Here is a 21,301-nt window from a genome sequence, read left to right as displayed (position 1 = left end):
ATGAAAACAGCCTTTGAATGTGTTGCCAGATGTACAGGAGATGACTCGCAACTCTCATCCTCTCTTTGTCTTTATGGTCAAGCTGTAATGGTTAGATATAGGCCTAAGCAATACATCATGTCCTTTTAAACAGTCGTAGGGTTGGATTTCATGTCTGTGTATATCCTATAGTCCCTAGCTGTTGTCTTTGTTAATATCTAATTTGAAATCTGCCAAGAATCTATTGATTTGACACCTGATAAACACACCATTTTCTCCGATTCGTTTTAGGAGAGAGCCATCACTTGTGCCCTTTTTTGACGGGGTAACTCAAGCATGTAATTTGAGAACTGTGCTAACTTGAGCAATAAGAATGTTCCATTCTCTCAAAATGATAAATACCCACTGAAAACGATCGATGAAAGGTTTCCACAGAACTGCTGGATATACTGTACATCTGATGTCATATCTCCTAGCAACGGCCTAAAGAGAGCTCTTACCACTGGCCAAATATTTTTCTGTCATCGTGAAGACAAAGGGTTGATCTCAATGACTCTACAGACTTCATGTATTAGGCTATGCCACTAGAGTTTTATGCTCTTTGATGCCATAAAAGTCATAGGCACATTTTCACATTGTGTGGACACACGTTCAAAAAAAGAACTTCAATACATTTGCACAACAATGTTAACCCAGTGAGTTTATTTTTTTCTCTCCTGTTTTTTTACCATACATGCCATTTCTAAGCCACATTTTGTTTCATCGTCAATTCCCAGTAGTGTAATCCACTTCTTGGTACTCATTTTGCCAGTAATCCCTTGAAAATGATACTCCAACTCCGCACTCTCCACCAGCCTAGCCTTCTCACAGGACAGGAAATGCTCACTAGACACCTCTGAGCCTGCTAGCATTAGCATCAGGCCCATTATGGTGCTTTTCCATTGAGACCAATGTTCCCTCTAACTGAGCAAATTTCAGGTCTGCTGAGCGCAAACTTGAACATTGTAAAAAATGATGTGCAACTTCCAGTGCGTTTACTGTGAACACTGAGGTATCGGGATCGGCCGATGTCTAGTTGAACGCAGATGTTAAAAACCGATGTAAAAGCTACCGTGCATACCTAATATAACATAGGTTAATGACGCCACGTAAAATTTTGCGCAACACAGCATTCCTAACCTAGCCCACACAATGTCTGCTGTGTGGAGCGAGCAGTCAACAAGTCGAGCAGTTATTTGAAAGAGTAAGAAAATTTAAACTCAAAAGGCGAAATACATTAAAGCCAAGATGGAATTCATTGCCCTTGACAATCAACCGTTCTCTGCCGTGGGTGATGTTGGCTCTTGCCGACTGGTCGAGCACAGGTACACACTACCAAGTGCGCTATTTTTCAGAAGTTGCTCTACCAGAGTTACACGGTAATAGCGTCACTGCTATTAGCTTCACGACATGCATTCTATGGAACGCCGTTTGGGGCTTTGCATGTCAAATAGATACAGCAGCACTGTCAAAGCTGTATAAAAAGTCTGCAAACAAGCAAACCCCGGACACGAACGATGTGTTTACAATGCCGCGTTGGTAATAAAGCATAATTTGTTTGACCGTAACTTCTGGGGTAGCTAGCTTTAGCTTGGTACCTAGCTAGCACCAATACAACCATCCTGAAAACAATGACCAGTAGAAACTGGAGTCATTTTCATTCTTCTTAGCGATGATTTACGATTCCTTGTTAGTTAGTATTAGCTAAGTTGCCACTTGTTTTTCGCCTATTGAAATTGAATTTCAGTTCATGAAAGCCAGCTACTTAACCCTGTTGCCCAAAGCTAACGTTATAAGCAGTCATCTGGCTAGTGTCGCTCGACCGGACCGGGTTATGTGTTGTGAAGCTAGCCACAATAAGGATTAGGCACAATAGTGGCATTTGCTGTTTGCCTTCAAAATAAAATTGTTATTGACAGTGATGCAAATGAATACAAATAGTATAATTATGCCATACTTTTATTTTGAAGGCTATCTGCAAATTCCACTATTGTGATTAATCCTTACTGTAGCTAGCTTCAGATAGATGGGTCCGACCACCATTAATCAAATAAGAACTGTCTTATAAATTAGGGTTATTTTTAGATGATGACACCTAGCTATATAGTCAGCTAGCTAACTATAGCTACTGAAACAGATTATGTCATTTTGCTATGTTTTTGGGGAAGAACATTGTTTTTCATCCATGAGCTAGCTAGCTTTTTTTTTTATGACCATCACTGTAGGTGCGCTTGACAACTTTACCAGCATCATAGCCTACGTATCGATGAATAGTTGTGACATATGAAATACGAGTGATTGTGTGTGTGATAACTACATAAAAAATTAATGAACGCGTTCAATTATTATGTGACGTGCAGTCCTACTCAGATCCTGATTGGTCAACAAGCTTATTTGACATGTAAAATAGTGTTGTTTTTTGGGGGTGGGGGACACGCAAAGATCCAAGAACAAATTAACAACGAAACAGCACAGCAAGTAAGTGAAAGAAATAGGTTTTGATTATGTTTTACTGGTAATGGGGACATACGTAAATGCCAACAAAATAACTTTTTGGTCTGTGTGTGTGTAACCTTTATTTAACTAGGCAAGTCAGTTAAAAACAAATTCTTATTTACAATGACGACCCGGACGACGCTGGGCCAATTGTGCGCCACCATATGGATCTCCCAATCACGGCCGGATGTGATACAGCCTGGATTCGAACAAGTGACTGTTACGACTCTTGCACATAGATGCAGTGCCTTAGACCGGTGCGTCCATTTGTGTGTTTAACTATTTAACTGTATTAGAATGCTTTAAAGGCCGCAAAAAATGTTAAATATCGGTTATTGGTATCGGGTTTTTCTGTCAAGGAAAATTTCATATCGGTATCGGGCAAAAATGTCATATCAGTGCATCACTAGTTTTAACAGTGGCCAAGTAGGCTACTGTGGATATTTGATCATAATGTAAGCTTACCAGAGTGGCCTACCATCGTTCAGCCTACAGTAGCCACCAATGTGTGGTGTTCAATGTAGGCCTACATTCCATGAGACTTTCCAGGCTTGACATTAATTGTCCTTCAGACAAGGTGACTTTAAATGTTGTGTTTGATGCAAGAAACCACTCTACAAAAAACAATTCATTATTAATTCCATTAATACAGATAATCAGACAAATTATGCTACCCTCTACTTAGCTTATTCATACAACACTGCCCCTTTTTAAGACAAAAAAAAGGTTCTGACTCGCTTTTCAAAGATGTCTAGAAATGTACATGTTTTGTGCTCTTGTAGGAAACAATCACTCCCCTATTTGCTGACTACAAGTTGTCTATATCTGGGCAAATAACTCACTACCTAGCAAATGAAATGATCAAAATGTGCACATGTGGCTACATGCAGCTCTTGCTTTGATCTCAAAACAAGAGCATGTACTCATGACCACAGCTGTAAATACAGTCCAGTTCAAAGTAAATGGCACAGATCCATATATGGCAATGGTCTATTTGCATATAAGCCGACTGCAGCTCTGATTGCTTATGCCGAATGGTCTGTGTAGAATACGGGCTGAGTCGTGTAAATAGAATCCTACTACTATGCGTTCTGCCCACGAAAACATTTATTGCATAGTTTTTTGTTTCGGTATGTTGCATTGAAAGTGGCAAATATTATGTTGATTTGATCACAATTGCTACAGTAAAGGGAAACCTTGAAGTCCAGTCTCGTGCTTCTCTTTGAGGGCTGATATTTCTTCTGCGCTCTGCGAGGCAGTCTCAGGGCTACTGCGCACCAGCTTAGAGGGAACATTGATTGAGACTTACCCAAACACCAGGGTGTCGCCAGTGTTTTGTGTTAATGTAAGCTCTAGTGTTATTGTTGCCATCAGTGACGTATAAGACGTGTGGAGAGCAGAATCAATTACCTCTGCATCATTCAAAACTGTTGCTTTGTGAGGAGTTAGCCATTTATGTAAATGCCAGCTGACTATGTCGTCCCCACAGTGACCGTACGTACATATCCCAACCAGAAGCCATGGATTACAGGCAACATCCGCATCAAGCTAAAGGCTATTTTAAATTATTTTATTTAAACATTATTTAACTAGGCAAGTTAAGAACAAATTCTTATTTACGTTGACAGCCTACTGGGAAACAGGGGGTTAACTTCTACTTGGTACTCATCCCGGATCCCGGATAAAAAAGCTGACTAGCATAGCGCCACAAGTAAATACTAGCATCTAAATATCATGAAATCACAAGTCCAAGACACCAGATGAAAGATACACATATTGTGAATCCAGCCATCATTTCCAATTTTTTTAATGTTTTACAGGGAATACACAATATGTATTTCTATTAGCTAACCACGATAGCAAAAGACCCAATCGCATATTTTCAATTTTTTTTTATTGCATAGGTAGCTATCACAAATTCGACCAAATAAAGATATAAATAGTCACTAACCAAGAAACAACTTCATCAGATGAGTCTTATAACAGATTTATTGTATAGCATATGTTTTGTTCGAAAAATTTGCATATTTCGGGTATAAATCATAGTTTTACATTGCAGCCACCATCACAAAATCTCACCAAAGCAGCTAGAATAACTACAGAAATCAACGTGAAATACCGAAATACTCGTCATAAAACATTTATGAAAAATACAAGGTGTACAGCAAATGAAAGACAAACATCTTGTGAATCCAGCCAATATTTCAGATTTTTTAAGTGTTTTACAGCAAACACAATATAGCATTATATTAGCTTACTACAATAGCCTACCACACAACCGCATTCATTCAAGGCACGTTAGCGATAGCGAATAAACCAGCAAAAGATATTAATTTTTTCACTAACCTTCTCAAACTTCATCAGATGACAGTCCTATAACATCATATTACACAATACATATATGGTTTGTTCGTAAATGTGCATATTTAGCGGTACAATTCGTGGTTGAACAATGTGAATACGTAGCCAAACTGCACAAAATTATCCGGATATATTTCTGACACTCACATCATCTAATCAAATAACTAATCATAAACTTTACTAAAAAATACAGGTTGGACAGCAAATGAAAGATACACTAGTTCTTAATGCAACCGCTGTGTTAGATTTTTTAAAATAACTTTAGTACGACATACAGCTTACGTTATAGCGAGACAGCGCCCGAAATCTGGGCGGAATATACGTCTAAACATTTTCGACAGAAATACGAAATAACATCATAAATTGTTCCTACTTTTGATGATCTTCCATCAGAATCTTGTACAAGGGGTCCTTTGTCCAGAATAATCGTTGTTTGGTTGTAGAATGCCCTCTTCATCTGTAGAACGCTAGCAAATGCTAGCCATGCGGCACAGAAGTGTCTAACTTACCAGAACGCATTAAACAAAAATACCGAAAATCGGAATCAACTGATATAAACTGATATAAGTCGGTTTAATATAACTAGTTGATGATGTTTTTAACACATATCAAATAAAATCAGAGCCGGATATATCTAACGCCTATAACGAAAGCTTTTCAGAACGCAATCCAGGGGTCCCCTTCGCGCCATGCAGAATAAAGGAAAGAGTGGTCGCGTCATTCCAACAGGTCTTGTTCGGCCTCAGAGAGCTGTACACCCCATTCCAACTCTCACTGCCTACTGACATCTTGTGGAAGGCTTATGCAGTGCATGTAGACCCATAGATTCCATGCAAATTGATAGGCTGACCCTGGAACAGAGCCCCCGATTTCAGATTTCTCACTTCCTGACAGGAAGTTTGCTGCAAAATGAGTTCTGTTTTACTCACAGATATAATTCAAACGGTTTTAGAAACTAGAGAGTGTTTTCTATCCAATAGTAATAATAATATGCATATTGTACGAGCAAGAATTGAGTACGAGGCAGTTTAATTTGGGAACAATTTTTTACAAAGTGAGAACAGTGCCCCCCCCTATTGAGAGTTAAAAAAAAAGGTTAACCGCCTTGTTCAGGGGCAGAATGACAGATTTTTACCTTGTCAGCTCGGGGATTCGATCCAGCAACCTTTCGGTTACTGGCCCAATGATCGAGCCACTAGGCTACCTGCTGCCCCACTAGGCTAAAGCTGCCGCTTTCAAGGAGCAGGACACTAATCCAGACACTTATAGGAAATCCTGCTTTGCCCTCAGGCGAACCATCAAACAGGCAAAGCGTCAATACAGGATTAAGATTGAATCCTACTACACCGCCTCTGACGCTTGTCGGATGTTGCATGGCTTGAAAACTATTACTGACTACAAAGGGAAACCTAGCCGCGAGCTGCCCGGTGAAGCGAGCCTACCAGACAAGCTAAATGCCTTTTATGCTCACTTCGAGGCAAGCAACACTGAAGCATGCACGAGAGCACCAGCTGTTCTGGATGACTGTGTGAACTTTCTCGGTAGCCGATGTGAGCAAGACCTTTAAACAGGTCAACATTCACAAAGCCGTGGGGCCAGACGGATTACCAGGACGTGTACTCAAGGCATGCGCGGACCAACTGGCAAGTGTCTTCACTGACATTTTTACCCTCTCCCTGACCGAGTCTGTAATACCTACATGTTTCAAGCAGACCACCATGGTCCCTGTGCCCAAGGAAGCGAAGTTAACCTGGCTAAATTATTACTGCCCCGTAGCACTCACGTCGATATCCATGAAGTGCTTTGAAAGTCTGGTCATGGTTCACATCAACAGCATCATCCCGGATACCCTAGACCCACTCCCATTCGCATACCCAACAGATCCACAGATGAAGCAATCTGGTGCCAGGACAACAGTGTGGTGCCAGGACAACAACCTCTCAATGTGAGCAAGACAAAGGAGATGATCATGGACTACAAGAACAGGCGGTCCGAAAAGGCCCCCATTAACATTGACAGGGCTGTAGTGGAGTGAGTCGAGAGCTTGTCCACATCACCAACAAGCTATCACGGTCCAAACCAGGGGTGGGCAACTCAAGTCCTCGAGGGCCTGATTGGTGTCAACTTTTTCTCCATACCTAGCAAACACAGCTGATTTAATCAAATTGAATTCTAAACTGAAGATCATGATTAGGTGATTATTGGAGTCAGGTGTGTTAGCTGGGGCTGGGACAAACTGTGATCAATCGAATAAATCAAATGTATTTATAAAACCCTTCTTACATCAGCTGATGTCACAAAGTGCTGTACAGAAACCCAGCCTAAAACCGCAAACAGCAAGCAATGCAGGGGTAGAAGCTCGGTGGCTAGGAAAAACTCCCTAGAAAAGGCCAGAATCTAGGAAGAAACCTAGAGAGGAACCAGGCTATGAGGGGTGGCCAGTTCTCTTCTGGCTGTGCTGGGTGGAGATTATAACAGAACATGGCCAAGATGTTCAAATATGCATAGATGACCAGCAGGGTCAAATAATAATAATCGGTGTTTGTCGAGGGTGCAACAGGTCAGCACCTCAGGAGTAAATGTCAGTTGGTTTTTCATAGCCGATCATTCAGAGTATCTCTACCGCTCCTGTTATCTCTAGAGAGTTGAAAACGGCAGGTCTGGGACAAGGTAGCACGTCCCGTGAACCAGTTGAAACTGGAGCAGCAGCACGACCAGGTGGACTGGGGAGAGCAAGGAGTCATCAGGCCAGGTAGTCCTGAGGCATGGTCCTACGGCTCAGGTCCTCCGAGAGAGAAAGAGAATTAGAGAGAGCATACTAGTATTCACACAGGACACCGAATAAGACAGGAGAAATACTCCAGTTATAACAGACTGACCCTAGCCCCCCGACACATAAACTACTGCAGCATAAATACTGGAGGCTGACGGGAGGGGTAAGGAGACACTGTGGCCCCGTCCGACGATACCCCGGGATAGGGCCAAAAAGGCAGGATATAACCCCACCCACTTTGCCAAAGCACAGCCCCCACACCACTAGAGGGATATCTTCAATCACCATCTTACCATCCTGAGACAAGGCTGAGTATAGCCTACAAAGATCTCCCCCACAGCACAACCCAAGGGGGGCCAACCCGGACAGGAATATCACGTCAGTGACTCAACCTACTCAAGTGACGCACCCCTCCTAGGGATGGCATGGAAGAGCACCAGTGAGCCAGTGACTCAGCCCCTGTAATAGGGTTAGAGGCAGAGAATCCCAGTGGAGAGAGGGGAACCGGCCAGGCAAGTTAGTTAGTTGCTCCAGTGCCTTTCCGTTCATCTTCACACTCCTGGGCCAGACTACACTCAATCATAGGACCTACTGAATAGATGAGTCTTCAATAAAGACTTAAAGGTTAAGACAGAGTCTGCGTCTCTCACATGGATAGGCAGACCATTCTGTAAAAATTTAGCTCTATAGGAGAAAGCCCTGCCTCCAGCTGTTTGCTTAGAAATTCTAGGGACAGTAAGCAGGCCTGCGTCTTGTGACCGTAGCGTACGTGTAGGTATGTACGGCAGGGCCAACTCGGAAAGATAGGTTAGGGAGCAAGCCCATGTAATGCGTTGTAGGTTACCAAGCAAAACCTTGATATCAGCCCTTGTCTTAACAGGAAGCCAGTGTAGAGAGGCTAGCACTGGAGTAATATGATATTTTTTTTTGGTTCTAGTCAAGATTCGAGCAGCCGTGTTTAGCACTAACTGAAGTTTATTTAGTGCTTTATCCGGGTAGCCGGAAAGTAGAGCGTTGCAGTAGTCTAACCTAGAAGTAACAAAAGCATGGATTAATTTTTCTGCTTAATTTTTTTTAACAGAGTTTCTGCTTTTTGCAATGCTACGTAGATGGAAAAAAGCTGTCCTTGAAACAGTCTTGATATGTTCGTCAAATGAGAGTTCAGGGTCCAGAGTAACGCCGAGGTCCTTCAGTTTTATTTGAGACGAGTGTACAACCATCAAGATTAATTGTCAGATTCAACAGGCGATCTCTTTGTTTCTTGGGATCTAGAACAAGCATCTCTGTTTTGTCCGAGTTTTTAAAAGTAGAACATTTACCGCCATCCACTTCCTTATGTCTGAAACACAGGCTTCCAGGGGGTGCAATTTTGGGGCTTCACCACGTTTCATCGAAATGTACAGCTGTGTGTCATCCGCATAGCAGTGAAAGTTAACATTATGTTTCCGAATGACATCACCAAGAGGTAAAATATATAGTGAAAACAATAGTGGTTTAAAACGGAGCCTTCAGGAACACCGAAATTTACAGTTGATTTGTCAGAGGACAAACCATTCACAGAGACAAACTGATATCTTTCCGACAGATAATATCTAAACCAGGCCAGAACTTCTCCGTGTAGACCAATTTGGGTTTCCAATCTCTCCAAAAGAATGTGGTCATCGACGGTATCAAAAGCAGCACTAAGGTCTAGGAGCACGAGGACAGATGCAGAGCCTTGGTCTGACCCCATTAAAAGGTCATTTACCACCTTCTTCACAAGTGCAGTCTCAGTGCTATGATAGGGTCTAAAACCAGACTGAAGCGTTTCGTATACATTGTTTGTCTTCAGGAAGGCAGTGAGTTGCTGCACAACTGCTTTTAGTTGTGCAGCAACTAAAAGCCGATAGTTTTTTATATTTTCTGGGTCAAGGTTTGGCTTTTTCAGGAGGCTTTATTACTGCCAATTTTAGTGAGTTTGGTACACATCCAGTGGATAGAGCTGTTTATTATGTTCAACATAGGAGGGCCAAGCACAGGAAGCAGCTTTGTCAGTAGTTTAGTTGGAATAGGGTCCAGTATGCAGCTTGAAGGTTGAGGCCATGATTATTTTCATCATTGTGTCAAGAGATATAGTACTAAAACACTTAAGTGTCTCCCTTGATCCTAGGTCCTGGCGAAGTTGTGCAGACTCAGGACAACTGAGCTTTGGAGGAATACGCAGATTTAAAGAGGAGTCTGTAATTTGCTTTCTAATAATCATGATCTTTTCCTCAAAGAAGTTCATGAATTTATCACTGCTGAAGTGAAAGCCATCCTCTCTTGGGGAATGCTGCTTTTTAGTTAGCTTGGCGACAGTATCAAAAATACATTTTGGATTGTTCTTATTTTTCTCTATTAAGTTGGAAAAATAGGATGATCGAGCAGCAGTGAGGGCTCTTCGATACTGCACGGTATTGTCTTTCCAAGCTAGTCGGGAGACTTCCAGTTTGGTGTAGCGCCATTTCCAATCCAATTTTCTGGAAGCTTGCTTCAGAGCTCAGGTATTTTCTGTATCCTAGGGAGCTAGTTTCTTATTACACATGTTTTTAGGGGTGCGACTGCATCTAGGGTATTGCGCAAGGTTAAATTAAGTTCCTCAGTTAGGTGGTTAACTGATTTTTGTACTCTGACGTCCTTGGGTAGGTGGAGGGAGTCTGGAAGAGAATCTAGGAATCTTTGGGTCGTCCGAGAATTTATAGCACGACTTTAGATGTTCCTTGGTTGGGGTCTGAGCAGATTATTAGTTGCGATTGCAAACGTAATAAAATGGTGGTCCGATAGTCCAGGATTATGAGGAAAATTATTAAGATCCACAGCTTTTATTCCATGGGACAAAACTAGGTCCAGAGTATGACTGTGACAGTGAGTAGGTCCAGAGACATGTTGGACAAAACCCACTGAGTCGATGATGGCTCCGAAAGCCTTTTGGAGTAAAGTCACCAAAAATGCGAATATTATCTGCCATGACTACAAGGTCGGATAGGAATTCAGGGAACTCAGTGAGGAACGCTGTATATGGCCCAGAAGGCCTGTAAACAGTAGCTATAAAAAGTGATTGAGTAGGCTGCATAGAGTTCATGACTAGAAGCTCAAAAAACGAAAGTCTTTTAATTTGCTGTCGTAAATGTTAGCAACACCTCCACCTTTGCGGGATGTGCGGGGGATATGGTCACTAGTGTAACCAGGAGGTGAGGCCTCATTTAACACAGTAAATTCGTCAGGCTTAAGCCATGTTTGTCAGGCCAATCATATCAAGATTATGATCAGTGATTAGTACATTGGAAGTGAGGGATCTAACATTAAGTAGCCCTATTTTGAGATGTGAGGTATCACAATCTCTTTCAGTAATGGCAGGAATGGAGGAGGTCTTTATTCCAGTGAGATTGCTAAGTCAAACACCGCCATGTTTAGTTTTGCCCAACCTAGGTCGAGGCACAGATACGGTCTCAATGGGGATAGCTGAGCTGACTACACTGACTGTGCTAGTGGCAGACTCCACTAAGCTGGCTAAAAGCCTGCTGCCTGGCCTGCACCCTATCTCATTGTGGAGCTAGGGGAGTTAGAGCCCTGTCTATGTTCGTAGATAAGATGAGCGCACCCCTCCAGCTAGGATGGAGTCCGTCACTCCTTAACGGCCCAGCTTGGTCCTGTTTGTGGGTGAGTCCCAGAAAGAGGGCCAATTATCTACAAATTCTATCTTTTGGGAGGGGCAGAAAACAGTTTTCAACCAGCGATTGAGTTGTGAGACTCTGTAGAGCTCATCACTCCCCCGAACTGGGAGGGGGCCGGAGACAATTACTCGATGCCGACACATCTTTCTAGCTGATTTACACGCTGAAGCTATGTTGCACTTGGTGACCTCTGACTGTTTCATCCTAACATCGTTGGTGCCGACGTGGATAACAATATACCTATACTCTCTACACTCGCCAGTTTTCGCTTTAGCCAGCACCATCTTCAGATTAGCCTTAACGTTGGTAGCCCTGCCCCCTGGTAAACAGTGTATGATCGCTGGATTATTTGTTTTAAGTCTAATACTGCAAGTAATGGAGTCGCCAATGACTAGGGTTTTCAATTTGTCAGAGCTCATGGTGGGAGGCTTGAGCCTGTAACGGGAGAAGTAGAGACCAGAGAAGGCTCGGCCTCTGACTCCGACCCACTGCTTAATGGGGAGAAAGTTTCTGTCGGCTGAATGAGCGACACCGGTTGAGCATTCCTTCAGCATTTCCTGCCAGAAGCCATGAGAAAATTGTCCGGCTGCGGGGACTGTGCGAGGGGATTTATACTACTATCTGTACTTACTGGTGGCACAGACGCTGTTTCATCCTTTCCTACACTGAAATTACCCTTGCCTAACGATTGCGTCTGAAGCTGGGCTTGCAGCACAGCTATCCTCGCCATAAGGCGATCGTTCTCCTGTATATTATGAGTACGGCGACTGCAATTAGAAGGCATCATGTTAATGTTACTACTCAGCTTCGGCTGGTGGAGGTCCTGATGAAACACGTCCAGATAAAGTGGCTGGGGTGAAAAAAATGTGAATGAAAAAAGTCAAGCAAGGGGGAAAAATAAAAATGCAAAGTAAGGTAGCAAAGTAAGGTTAGCAACAAAACGCACAGCAGCATGTAAACAAGTCTACAAGTTGTGACCGGAAATAATGTTCTAAATGCAAAACCAGGCCCTCGAGGACTGGAATTGCCCACCCCTGGTCCAAACACACCAAGACAGTCGTGAAGAGGGCATGACAAAACCTTTTTCCCCTCAGGAGACTGAAAAACTTTGGCATGGGTCCCCAGATTCTCAAAGTTATACAGCTGAACCATCGAGAGCATCCTGACCGGTTGTATCACCACCTGGTATGGCAACTGATCGGCATCTGACCGAAAGGCGCTACAGGGGGTAGTGCGTACGGCCCAGTACATCACTGGGGCCAAGCTTCCTGCCATCCAGGACCTATATAATAGGAATGCACAAAAAAATTGTCACGACTCCAGTCACCCAAGTCAAAGACTGTTCTCTCTGCTACCGCACGGCAAGCAGTACCGGAGCGCCAAGTCAAGGACCAAAAGGCTCCTCAACTGCTTCTACCCCCAAGCCATGAGACTGCTGAACAATTAATCAAATGGCCACCCGGACTAACCTGTATCCCCGCACAAAGACTCGGTACCTGTACCCCCTCGTTATTGTTATTTTGTGTTACTTTTATTTTTTACCTTAGTTTATTTGGTAAATATTTTCTTAACTATTTTTCTTGAACTGCATTGCTGGTTAATGGCTTATAAGAAAGCATTTCACTGTATGGTCTACACCTCTTGTATTCGGCGCATGTGACAAATAAAGTTTGATTTGATTTGAAAAGTACCAATGTTCTAGCCTTTGCTCCAAGTCAGACCAGATCAAAGTCAAATTTTATTTGCCACATGCTTTGTAAACAACAGGTGTAGACTAACAGTGAAATGCTTACTCATGGGTCCTTTTCCAACAATGCAGAGTTAAAGAATAAAATAGAAATAGTGACACGAGGAATAAATACACAGTGAATAACAATACCGAGTAAAAAATGACATGACTATATAGAGTGAGTTCCAGTACTGAGTTGATGTGCAGGGGTGCTAGGTAATTGAGGTAGTTAAGTAGGGTTGTCACAATAACAGTATCATGATACTCCGAGGTATCGTGGCAAGGAAGACCGTAGCAGTGGTGGTGTGTGGCGTCAGTATGCAGTGTGTGTGTGTGGGCGTATGTAGTGTGTGTTGGGGTTTAAGTGTATAGTTAGTGCAAAAAAGGGTCAATGCAGATAGTCCGGGTGGCCATTTGATTAGCTAGTTATCAGTTTTGTTTAGCAGTCATGGCTTGGGGGTAGAAGCGGTTCAGGGTCCTGTTAGTTCCAGACTTAGTGCACTGGTTCTGTTTGCTGTGCGGTAGCAGAGAAGACAGTCTATGGCTTGGGTGGCTGGAGTCTTTGACAATTATTTTGGCCTTCCTCTGAGACTGCCTGGTATAGAGGTCCTGGATGGCTAGCTAATCAAATGGTTACCCGGACTATCTGCATTGACCGTTTTTTGCACTAACTCTCCTGCACTTACTATGCACACACACTGGACTCTACCCACACACTCACACTTACTTACACCCCAACACACACACACGTGATCCCCCCTCAAAATGTCCTTGTTAAACAAAGCCACAGCGTGCCTGAGAGGGCAATAACCCCTCTACGTTGTGCTCTCACGAGAGAGAACTCACAACCATGACACAAGATAGGAAAGCAATTGGACCCTAAAATGGACCCGTAGTGCCCTATTGACAGTTCTACAGCTGCACCATTGAGAGCATCTTGAGTGGCTCCATCACCGCTTGGTACGGCATCTGCAAGGCACCCGACCGTAAGGTGCTACAGAGGGTGGTGAGTACAGCCCAGCTGTAGAACTTTTTGAGGTCCGCTGGATCCATGGCCAAGTGAGACATGGGTGCCGCCCCGCGGAGATGGAAACTGCAAAGTCTGAGCCTTTTGGGTAGAACACTTGTGTAAATCCTCAGTGGAAATGTGGAATGAGTCAGCAAGACTCTCCCAGAACCATGGCGATTCCACTTACAATCTTCCGTTCATTTGTCCAACTCTGGCTTTAGCTCTATAGTGAAACACCAACAGTCTCTCCAGGTCTCCAGCGGCGTAGCTCTACTGTTAAATACGCACTGTCGTCAAAGTGAGTTAAATTACAAAAGAAGCTCGTCCATTTGTTATGTGGGAGGCCCGTTATCGTAGTCGCCCCCCCCCCCCCTCCATGTTAGCATAAAGTTAGTTTCCTCCTTTGTGGCGACTCCTATGTTTAGTGTCAATAGGGCGCTACGGGCGGCACGGTTACTGAAGGAGTGTGTTTGGCCATCTATTGAATAGGGGGTGCCAATGTAAATCAGCCGAATGGAGCCCATGAGATCTGCTTTAATGAGCTGAGATGCTAAAGACTAGCCCATGTCCATTTTGAAACCAAAGTGGCGTGGTGTTTTAAGGCATGTGGCTTAATGGCTTATTTTAAGGTGACACTTTCTCTTCAAGACCAGTATAGAATATGTCAAGAGTCCTTTTTAGGGTCCAGTTGCTTTCCTGTCTCGTGTTATGGTTGTGAGATATCTCTCTCTCTCTGATGAGAGAGAGAGAGAGCACAACATTATCGCCCTCTCAGGCGATAATGTTAATAAAGTTTACATACTGCTTTATTCATCTCATACATACATATATATATATACACATACATATTAGATGGAGCAATGTCGGAGTGGCATCGACTAAAATACAGTAGAATAGAATACTATAGATATACATACATACATACATACATACATATTAGATCGACATTGCTCGGAGTGGCATCGACTAAAATACAGTGGAATACAGTATATATATATATATATATATATATATACTGTATTCTATTCCACTGTATTTTAGTCAATGCCACTCTGAGCAATGTCAATCTAATATGTATATATTTCTTAATTCCATTTTACTTTTAGATTTTAGTGTATTGTTGTGAATTGTTAGATACTACTACACTGTTGGAGCTAGGGACAAGCATTTCGTTACACCTGCAATAACATCTGCTAAATATGAGTATGTGACCAATAAAAATAGATTTTAATATGATGATGGCCTAGCTAGGAATTTTGAGATAATTAGTGCACAATCACTGTGGTCTTGAATGGCTCAGTTGAGGGAGCAAGGCCAGGATTGTGGGTTCGATTCCTGGGGCCACCTATATGTAAAACTGCATGCATGCATGACTAAGTCTCTTTGGACAAAAGCGTCTGCTCAAATGGCATAGGATGTGTCCACTAACTCCACTTGTGTTGTCTTGTCCAGTGATGGAATGGGGCGACGACGTAAGGCCCCTTTCTGAAGAGGAAGCCATGGTCATCGTCAACCACCAAGCCACAGGGGATGTGTGCACCCTCATGATGTGCTTGCAGGACAAGGGCACGGTAAGAGACTCCTCCAAAGTTGGCAAATGTAGCCTCCTAGAACAGTGTTTTAAAACCTCTTTTCCAATTTATTGTAGCCCTGAACTAGCTCACTGATTTTACCCAATCAAGGGCTTGATAATTATTTGACAAGTTCAATCATGCATTCTAGCTCTAAAATAGTTCAAATACATGGCTGGGGGTCACCGAGGAGAGGTTTGAAAACCCCTGTCCTAGACTACAAATCAATTCAAGTGAATTCAGGGATGAACATTTTTTATTTAAGAGGTAGGCCTATTTCTTTAAACAAATTAAACAAAATGTGTTGAATTGACTGGTACTGAAATGAATTGAACTCATTCAACCCACTCGGGCACTTGATTAAGATCTGAAATGTGATTGGGTGTCTGGGGATTTCTAGTTTCATGGTCTGGTTGTGACATGTTTAATATCCTGCTCAAGGAGAACTGATGGTTGTGTGTGGTTTGGAATGTTTATTAAAGCAGTTATGTTCTTTCATCCTATTTCTTCAATGAAGGTATGCTGAGCCACTGACTTTGAGTATCAGATTAATGATGTTTCTGGAATGACTAGCTAGCCATTGTTGCTGCAGGACCAACTGACTATCTAGTATCCACACACTATCTGGATGATTTTTTTCTAGGGTGTAGATGAGCTTCCATCAATGTAATTGTCTTATTAGAAAGGAAATCATCTCCCAAATGTCGCTATTTTTAAAACAATTTAATCCACCAGAAAAAAAAATTCAAAAAATACAGCAAATACTAATAGATTTAAAAAAAAAAAAAAAAAACATACTTTTTTGAAAAAAGGTATAAGCTTTTGTAAATGATATCATAAATAGGACTGGTGGAGTTATGTCACACATGCAGCTAACAAAAATAAATGGAAATGAATGCTCTTCCCAAATTTGCAACCAACTAATTGCAGCATTACCGCAAAACAGGAAGAGGAAATTGGAAGGGGGGAAAAGTAGAGAACTTGTCTGTCGGTCCTGCATTTTAAAGACTGTTGGTTAAAGAAAATTGTGATAACTAAAAAAGTATACCCGTTTCATTTAAGGACCAAAAAAATGACAGCTGTGCCATATACAGTGGGGAGAACAAGTATTTGATACACTGCCGATTTTGCAGGTTTTCCTACTTACAAAGCATGTAGAGGTCTGTAATTTTTATCATAGGTACACTTCAACTGTGAGAGACGGAATCTAAAACAAAAATCCAGAAAATCACATTGTATGATTTTTAAGTAATTCATTTGCATTTTATTGCATGACATAAGTATTTGATCACCTACCAACCAGTAAGAATTCCGGCTCTCACAGACCTGTTAGTTTTTCTTTAAGAAGCCCTCCTGTTCTCCACTCATTACCTGTATTAACTGCACCTGTTTGAACTCGTTACCTGTATAAAAGACACCTGTCCACACACTCAATCAAACAGACTCCAACCTCTCCACAATGGCCAAGACCAGAGAGCTGTGTAAGGACATCAGGGATAAAATTGTAGACCTGCACAAGGCTGGGATGGGCTACAGGACAATAGGCAAGCAGCTTGGTGAGAAGGCAACAACTGTTGGCGCAATTATTAGAAAATAGAAGAAAATAGAAGAAGTTCAAGATGATGGTCAATCACCCTCGGTCTGGGGCTCCATGCAAGATTTCACCTCGTGGGGCATCAATGATCATGAGGAAGGTGAGGGATCAGCCCAGAACTACACGGCAGGACCTGGTCAATGACCTGAAGAGAGCTGGGACCACAGTCTCAAAGAAAACCATTAGTAACACACTACGCCGTCATGGATTAAAATCCTGCAGCGCACGCAAGGTCCCCCTGCTTAAGCCAGTGCATGTCCAGGCCTGTCTGAAGTTTGCCAATGACCATCTGGATGATCCAGAGGAGGAATGGGAGAAGGTCATGTGGTCTGATGAGACAAAAATAGAGCTTTTTGGTCTAACTCCACTCGCCGTGTTTGGAGGAAGAAGAAGTATGAGTACAACCCCAAGAACACCATCCCAACCGTGAAGCATGGAGGTGGAAACATCATTCTTTGGGGATGCTTTTCTGCAAAAGGGACAGGACGACTGCACCGTATTGAGGGGAGGATGGATGGGGCCATGTATCGCGAGATCTTGGCCAACAACCTCCTTCCCTCAGTAAGAGCATTGAAGATGGGTCGTGGCTGGGTCTTCCAGCATGACAACGACACAAAGCACACAGCCATGGCAACTAAGGAGTGGCTCCGTAAGAAGCATCTCAAGGTCCTGGAGTGGCCTAGCCAGTCTCCAGACCTGAACCCAATAGAAAATCTTTGGAGGGAGCTGAAACTCCGTATTGCCCAGCGACAGCCCCGAAACCTGAAGGATCTGGAGAAGATCTGTAGGGAGGAGTGGGCCAAAATCCCTGCTGCAGTGTATGCAAACCTAGTCAAGAACTACAGGAAACGTATGATCTCTGTAATTGCAAACAAAGGTTTCTGTACCAAATATTAAGTTCTGCTTTTCTGATGTATCAAATACTTATGTCATGCAATAAAATGCAAATTAATTACTTAAAAATCATACAATGTGATTTTCTGGATTTTTGTTTTAGATTCCGTCTCTCATAGTTGAAGTGTACCTATGATAAAAATTACAGACCTCTACATGCTTTGTAAGTAGGAAAACCTGCAAAATCGGCAGTGTATCAAATACTTGTTCTCCCCACTGTAGATGGCAAAATAGTTGGGAAGAGATTTTCGACATACCGATTTCGTGGCACATGGTTTATGAACTGTTACGCAAAACGACGCTGGATTCAAAACTTTAATTATTATACAAAATTCTTGCAACCAATAGAATGTTGTGTGTGTGTGTATGTGTGTGTATATATGTATATACAGTGGGGAGAACAAGTATTTGATACACTGCCGATTTTTGCAGGTTTTCCTATTTACAAAGAATGTAGAGGTCTGTAATTTTTATCATAGCTACACTTCAACTGTGAGAGACGGAATCTAAAACAAAAATCCAGAAAATCACATTGTATGATTTTTAAGTAATTAATTTGCATTTTATTGCATGACCTAAGTATTTGATACATCAGAAAAGCAGAACTTCATATTTGGTACAGAAACCTTTGTTTGCAATTACAGAGATCATACGTTTCCTGTAGTTCTTGACCAGGTTTGCACACACTGCAGCAGGGATTTTGGCCCACTCCTCCATACAGACCTTCTCCAGATCCTTCAGGTTTCGAGGCTGTCGCTGGGCAATACGGACTTTCAGCTCCCTCCAAAGATTTTCTATTGGGTTCAGGTCTGGAGACTGGCTAGGCCACTCCAGGACCTTGATATGCTTCTTACGGAACCACTCCTTAGTTGCCCTGGCTGTGTGTTTCGGGTCGTTGTCATGCTGGAAGACCCAACCACGACCCATCTTCAATGCTCTTACTGAGGGAAGGAGGTTGCTGGCCAAGATCTCGCGATACATGGCCCCATCCATCCTCCCTTCAATATGGTGCAGTCGTCCTGTCCCTTTTGCAGAAAAGCATCCCCAAAGAATAATGTTTCCACCTCCATGCTTCACGGTTGGGATGGTGTTCTTGGGGTTGTACTCATCCTTCTTCTTCCTCCAAACACGGCGAGTGTTGTTTAGACCAAATAGCTCTTTTTGTCTCATCAGACCACATGACCTTCTCCCATTCCTCCTCTGGATCATCCAGCTGGTCATTGGCAAACTTCAGACGGGCCTGGACATGTGCTGGCTTGAGCAGGGGGACCTTGCGTGCGCTGCAGGATTTTAATCCATGACGGCGTAGTGTGTTACTAATGGTTTTCTTTGAGACTGTAGTCCCAGCTCTCTTCAGGTCATTGACCAGGTCCTGCCGTGTAGTTCTGGGCTGATCCCTCACCTTCCTCATGATCATTGATGCCCACGAGGTAAGATCTTGCATGGAGCCCCAGACCGAGGGTGATTGACCGTCATCTTGAACTTCTTCCATTTTCTAATAATTGCGCCAACAGTTGTTGCTTATTTTATTTTCTACTAAAATACTTATTTTCCACCATAATTTGCAAATAAATTCATAAAAAATCCTACAATGTGATTTTCTGGATTTTTTTTCTCATTTTGTCTGTCATAGTTGAAGTGTACCTATGATGAAAATTATAGGCCTCATCTTTTTAAGTGGGAGAACTTGCACAATTGGTGGCTGACTAAATACTTTTTTGCCCCACTGTATATATATATGTATGTGGGATACAACCATTCCAGCTCTGTAGATTTTGCTGCGAAGAGACAGAATCATTAGATCATTTGTTTTGGTTCTGTGCATATGTAGCTTGTTTTTGGTCAGGTCCAGGAATGGCTGAAGAATTGCAACATTTACCTGGAGCTAACTCTGCAGATGGCTCTACTGGGTGATCTGAAAAGTCATAGTCAAACAATCAATAATATTATAATACTTTTAGCAAAAATAATTATTTTTAATTTACAATCTGTAGAAATTATGAGAATAGAAAGGTTTAGAACTTTTGTGAAACATCACAGAACAGTTGAAAAATATATGGCAAATAGAAATCCGATATGGATGGTGTTAAGAGATGGGAGGGGTTGAATGGCGCTGAAGGTTGGGAATAATACCAACTAATAACAAAAATATAACTAATGTAAAACATACTGTGTCCGTAAAGAGTATATAGGTTCAGAACTTTGGTGAAATTGACTGTGCACGTTAAATGTATATAGTATGTATAAGGTGGAAGTAGAAGCCCTAAGCGTGGCTGTTTACTCTAATTAGGGGAAGGGTGGGTAGGGTTAGAAAGTAATAATGGAAAATGTATTTTTTTTAAAGATGTGTACGTTTATTTAACCAGGTAGGCCAGTTGAGAACAAGTTCTCATTTACAACTGCGACCTGGCCAAGATGAAGCAAAGCAGTGCGACACAAACGACAGAGTTACACGTGGAGTAAACAAACGTACAGTCAATAACACAATAGAAAAGTCTATATACAGTGTGTGCAAATGAAGTAAGATTAGGGAGGTAAGGCAATAAATAGGCCATAGTGGTGAAATAATGACAATGTAGCAATTAAACACGAGTGATAGATGTACAAGTAGAGATACTGGAGTGCAAAGGAGCAAAATAAATATGGGGATGAGGTAGTTGGGTGGGCTAATTACAGATGAGCTATGTACAAGTGCAATGATCTGTAAGCTGCTCTGTGACAGCTGATGCTTAAAGTGAGGGAGATATGCGTCTCCAGCTTCAGTGATTTTTGCAGTTAGTTCTAGTCATTGGCGGCAGAGAACTGGAAGGAAAGGCGGCCAAAGTAGGAGTTGGCTTTGGGGGTGACCCGTGAAATATACCTGCTGGAGCGCGTGCTACGGGTGGGTGCTGCTATTTACATTTACATTTAAGTCATTTAGCAAACCTCTATGGTGACCAGTGAGCTAAGGCGAGGCTTTACCTAGCAAAGACTTATAGATGACCTGGAGCCAGTGGGTTTGGCGACGAATATGTAGCGAGGGCCAGCCAACGAGAGCATACAGGTCGCAGTGGTGGGTAGTATATGGGGCTTTGGTGACAAAATGGATGGCACTGTGATAGACTGCATCCAATTTGCTGCGTAGAGTGTTGGGGGCTATTTTGTAAATGACATCGCCGAAGTCA

At 42.5% G+C, this 21,301-nt stretch overlaps 1 protein-coding gene across 2 annotated transcripts in view; it reads left to right on the top strand.

The window, feature by feature from the left end:
- LOC139583191 (acyl-CoA:lysophosphatidylglycerol acyltransferase 1-like) overlaps positions 1-21,301 on the top strand; it is an 89,747-nt gene that overhangs the window by 24,092 nt on the left and 44,354 nt on the right. For both annotated transcript variants that reach the window (XM_071414021.1, XM_071414020.1), the window contains exon 3: positions 15,531-15,649. In XM_071414021.1, the coding sequence (XP_071270122.1) occupies positions 15,531-15,649 (119 nt within the window). The remainder of the gene's footprint in view (positions 1-15,530; positions 15,650-21,301) is intronic.

Source organism: Salvelinus alpinus, chromosome 8 (assembly GCF_045679555.1).
Source record: "Salvelinus alpinus chromosome 8, SLU_Salpinus.1, whole genome shotgun sequence".
Taxonomy (NCBI): domain Eukaryota; kingdom Metazoa; phylum Chordata; class Actinopteri; order Salmoniformes; family Salmonidae; genus Salvelinus; species Salvelinus alpinus.
This window is presented reverse-complemented; position numbering and strand designations above follow the sequence as displayed.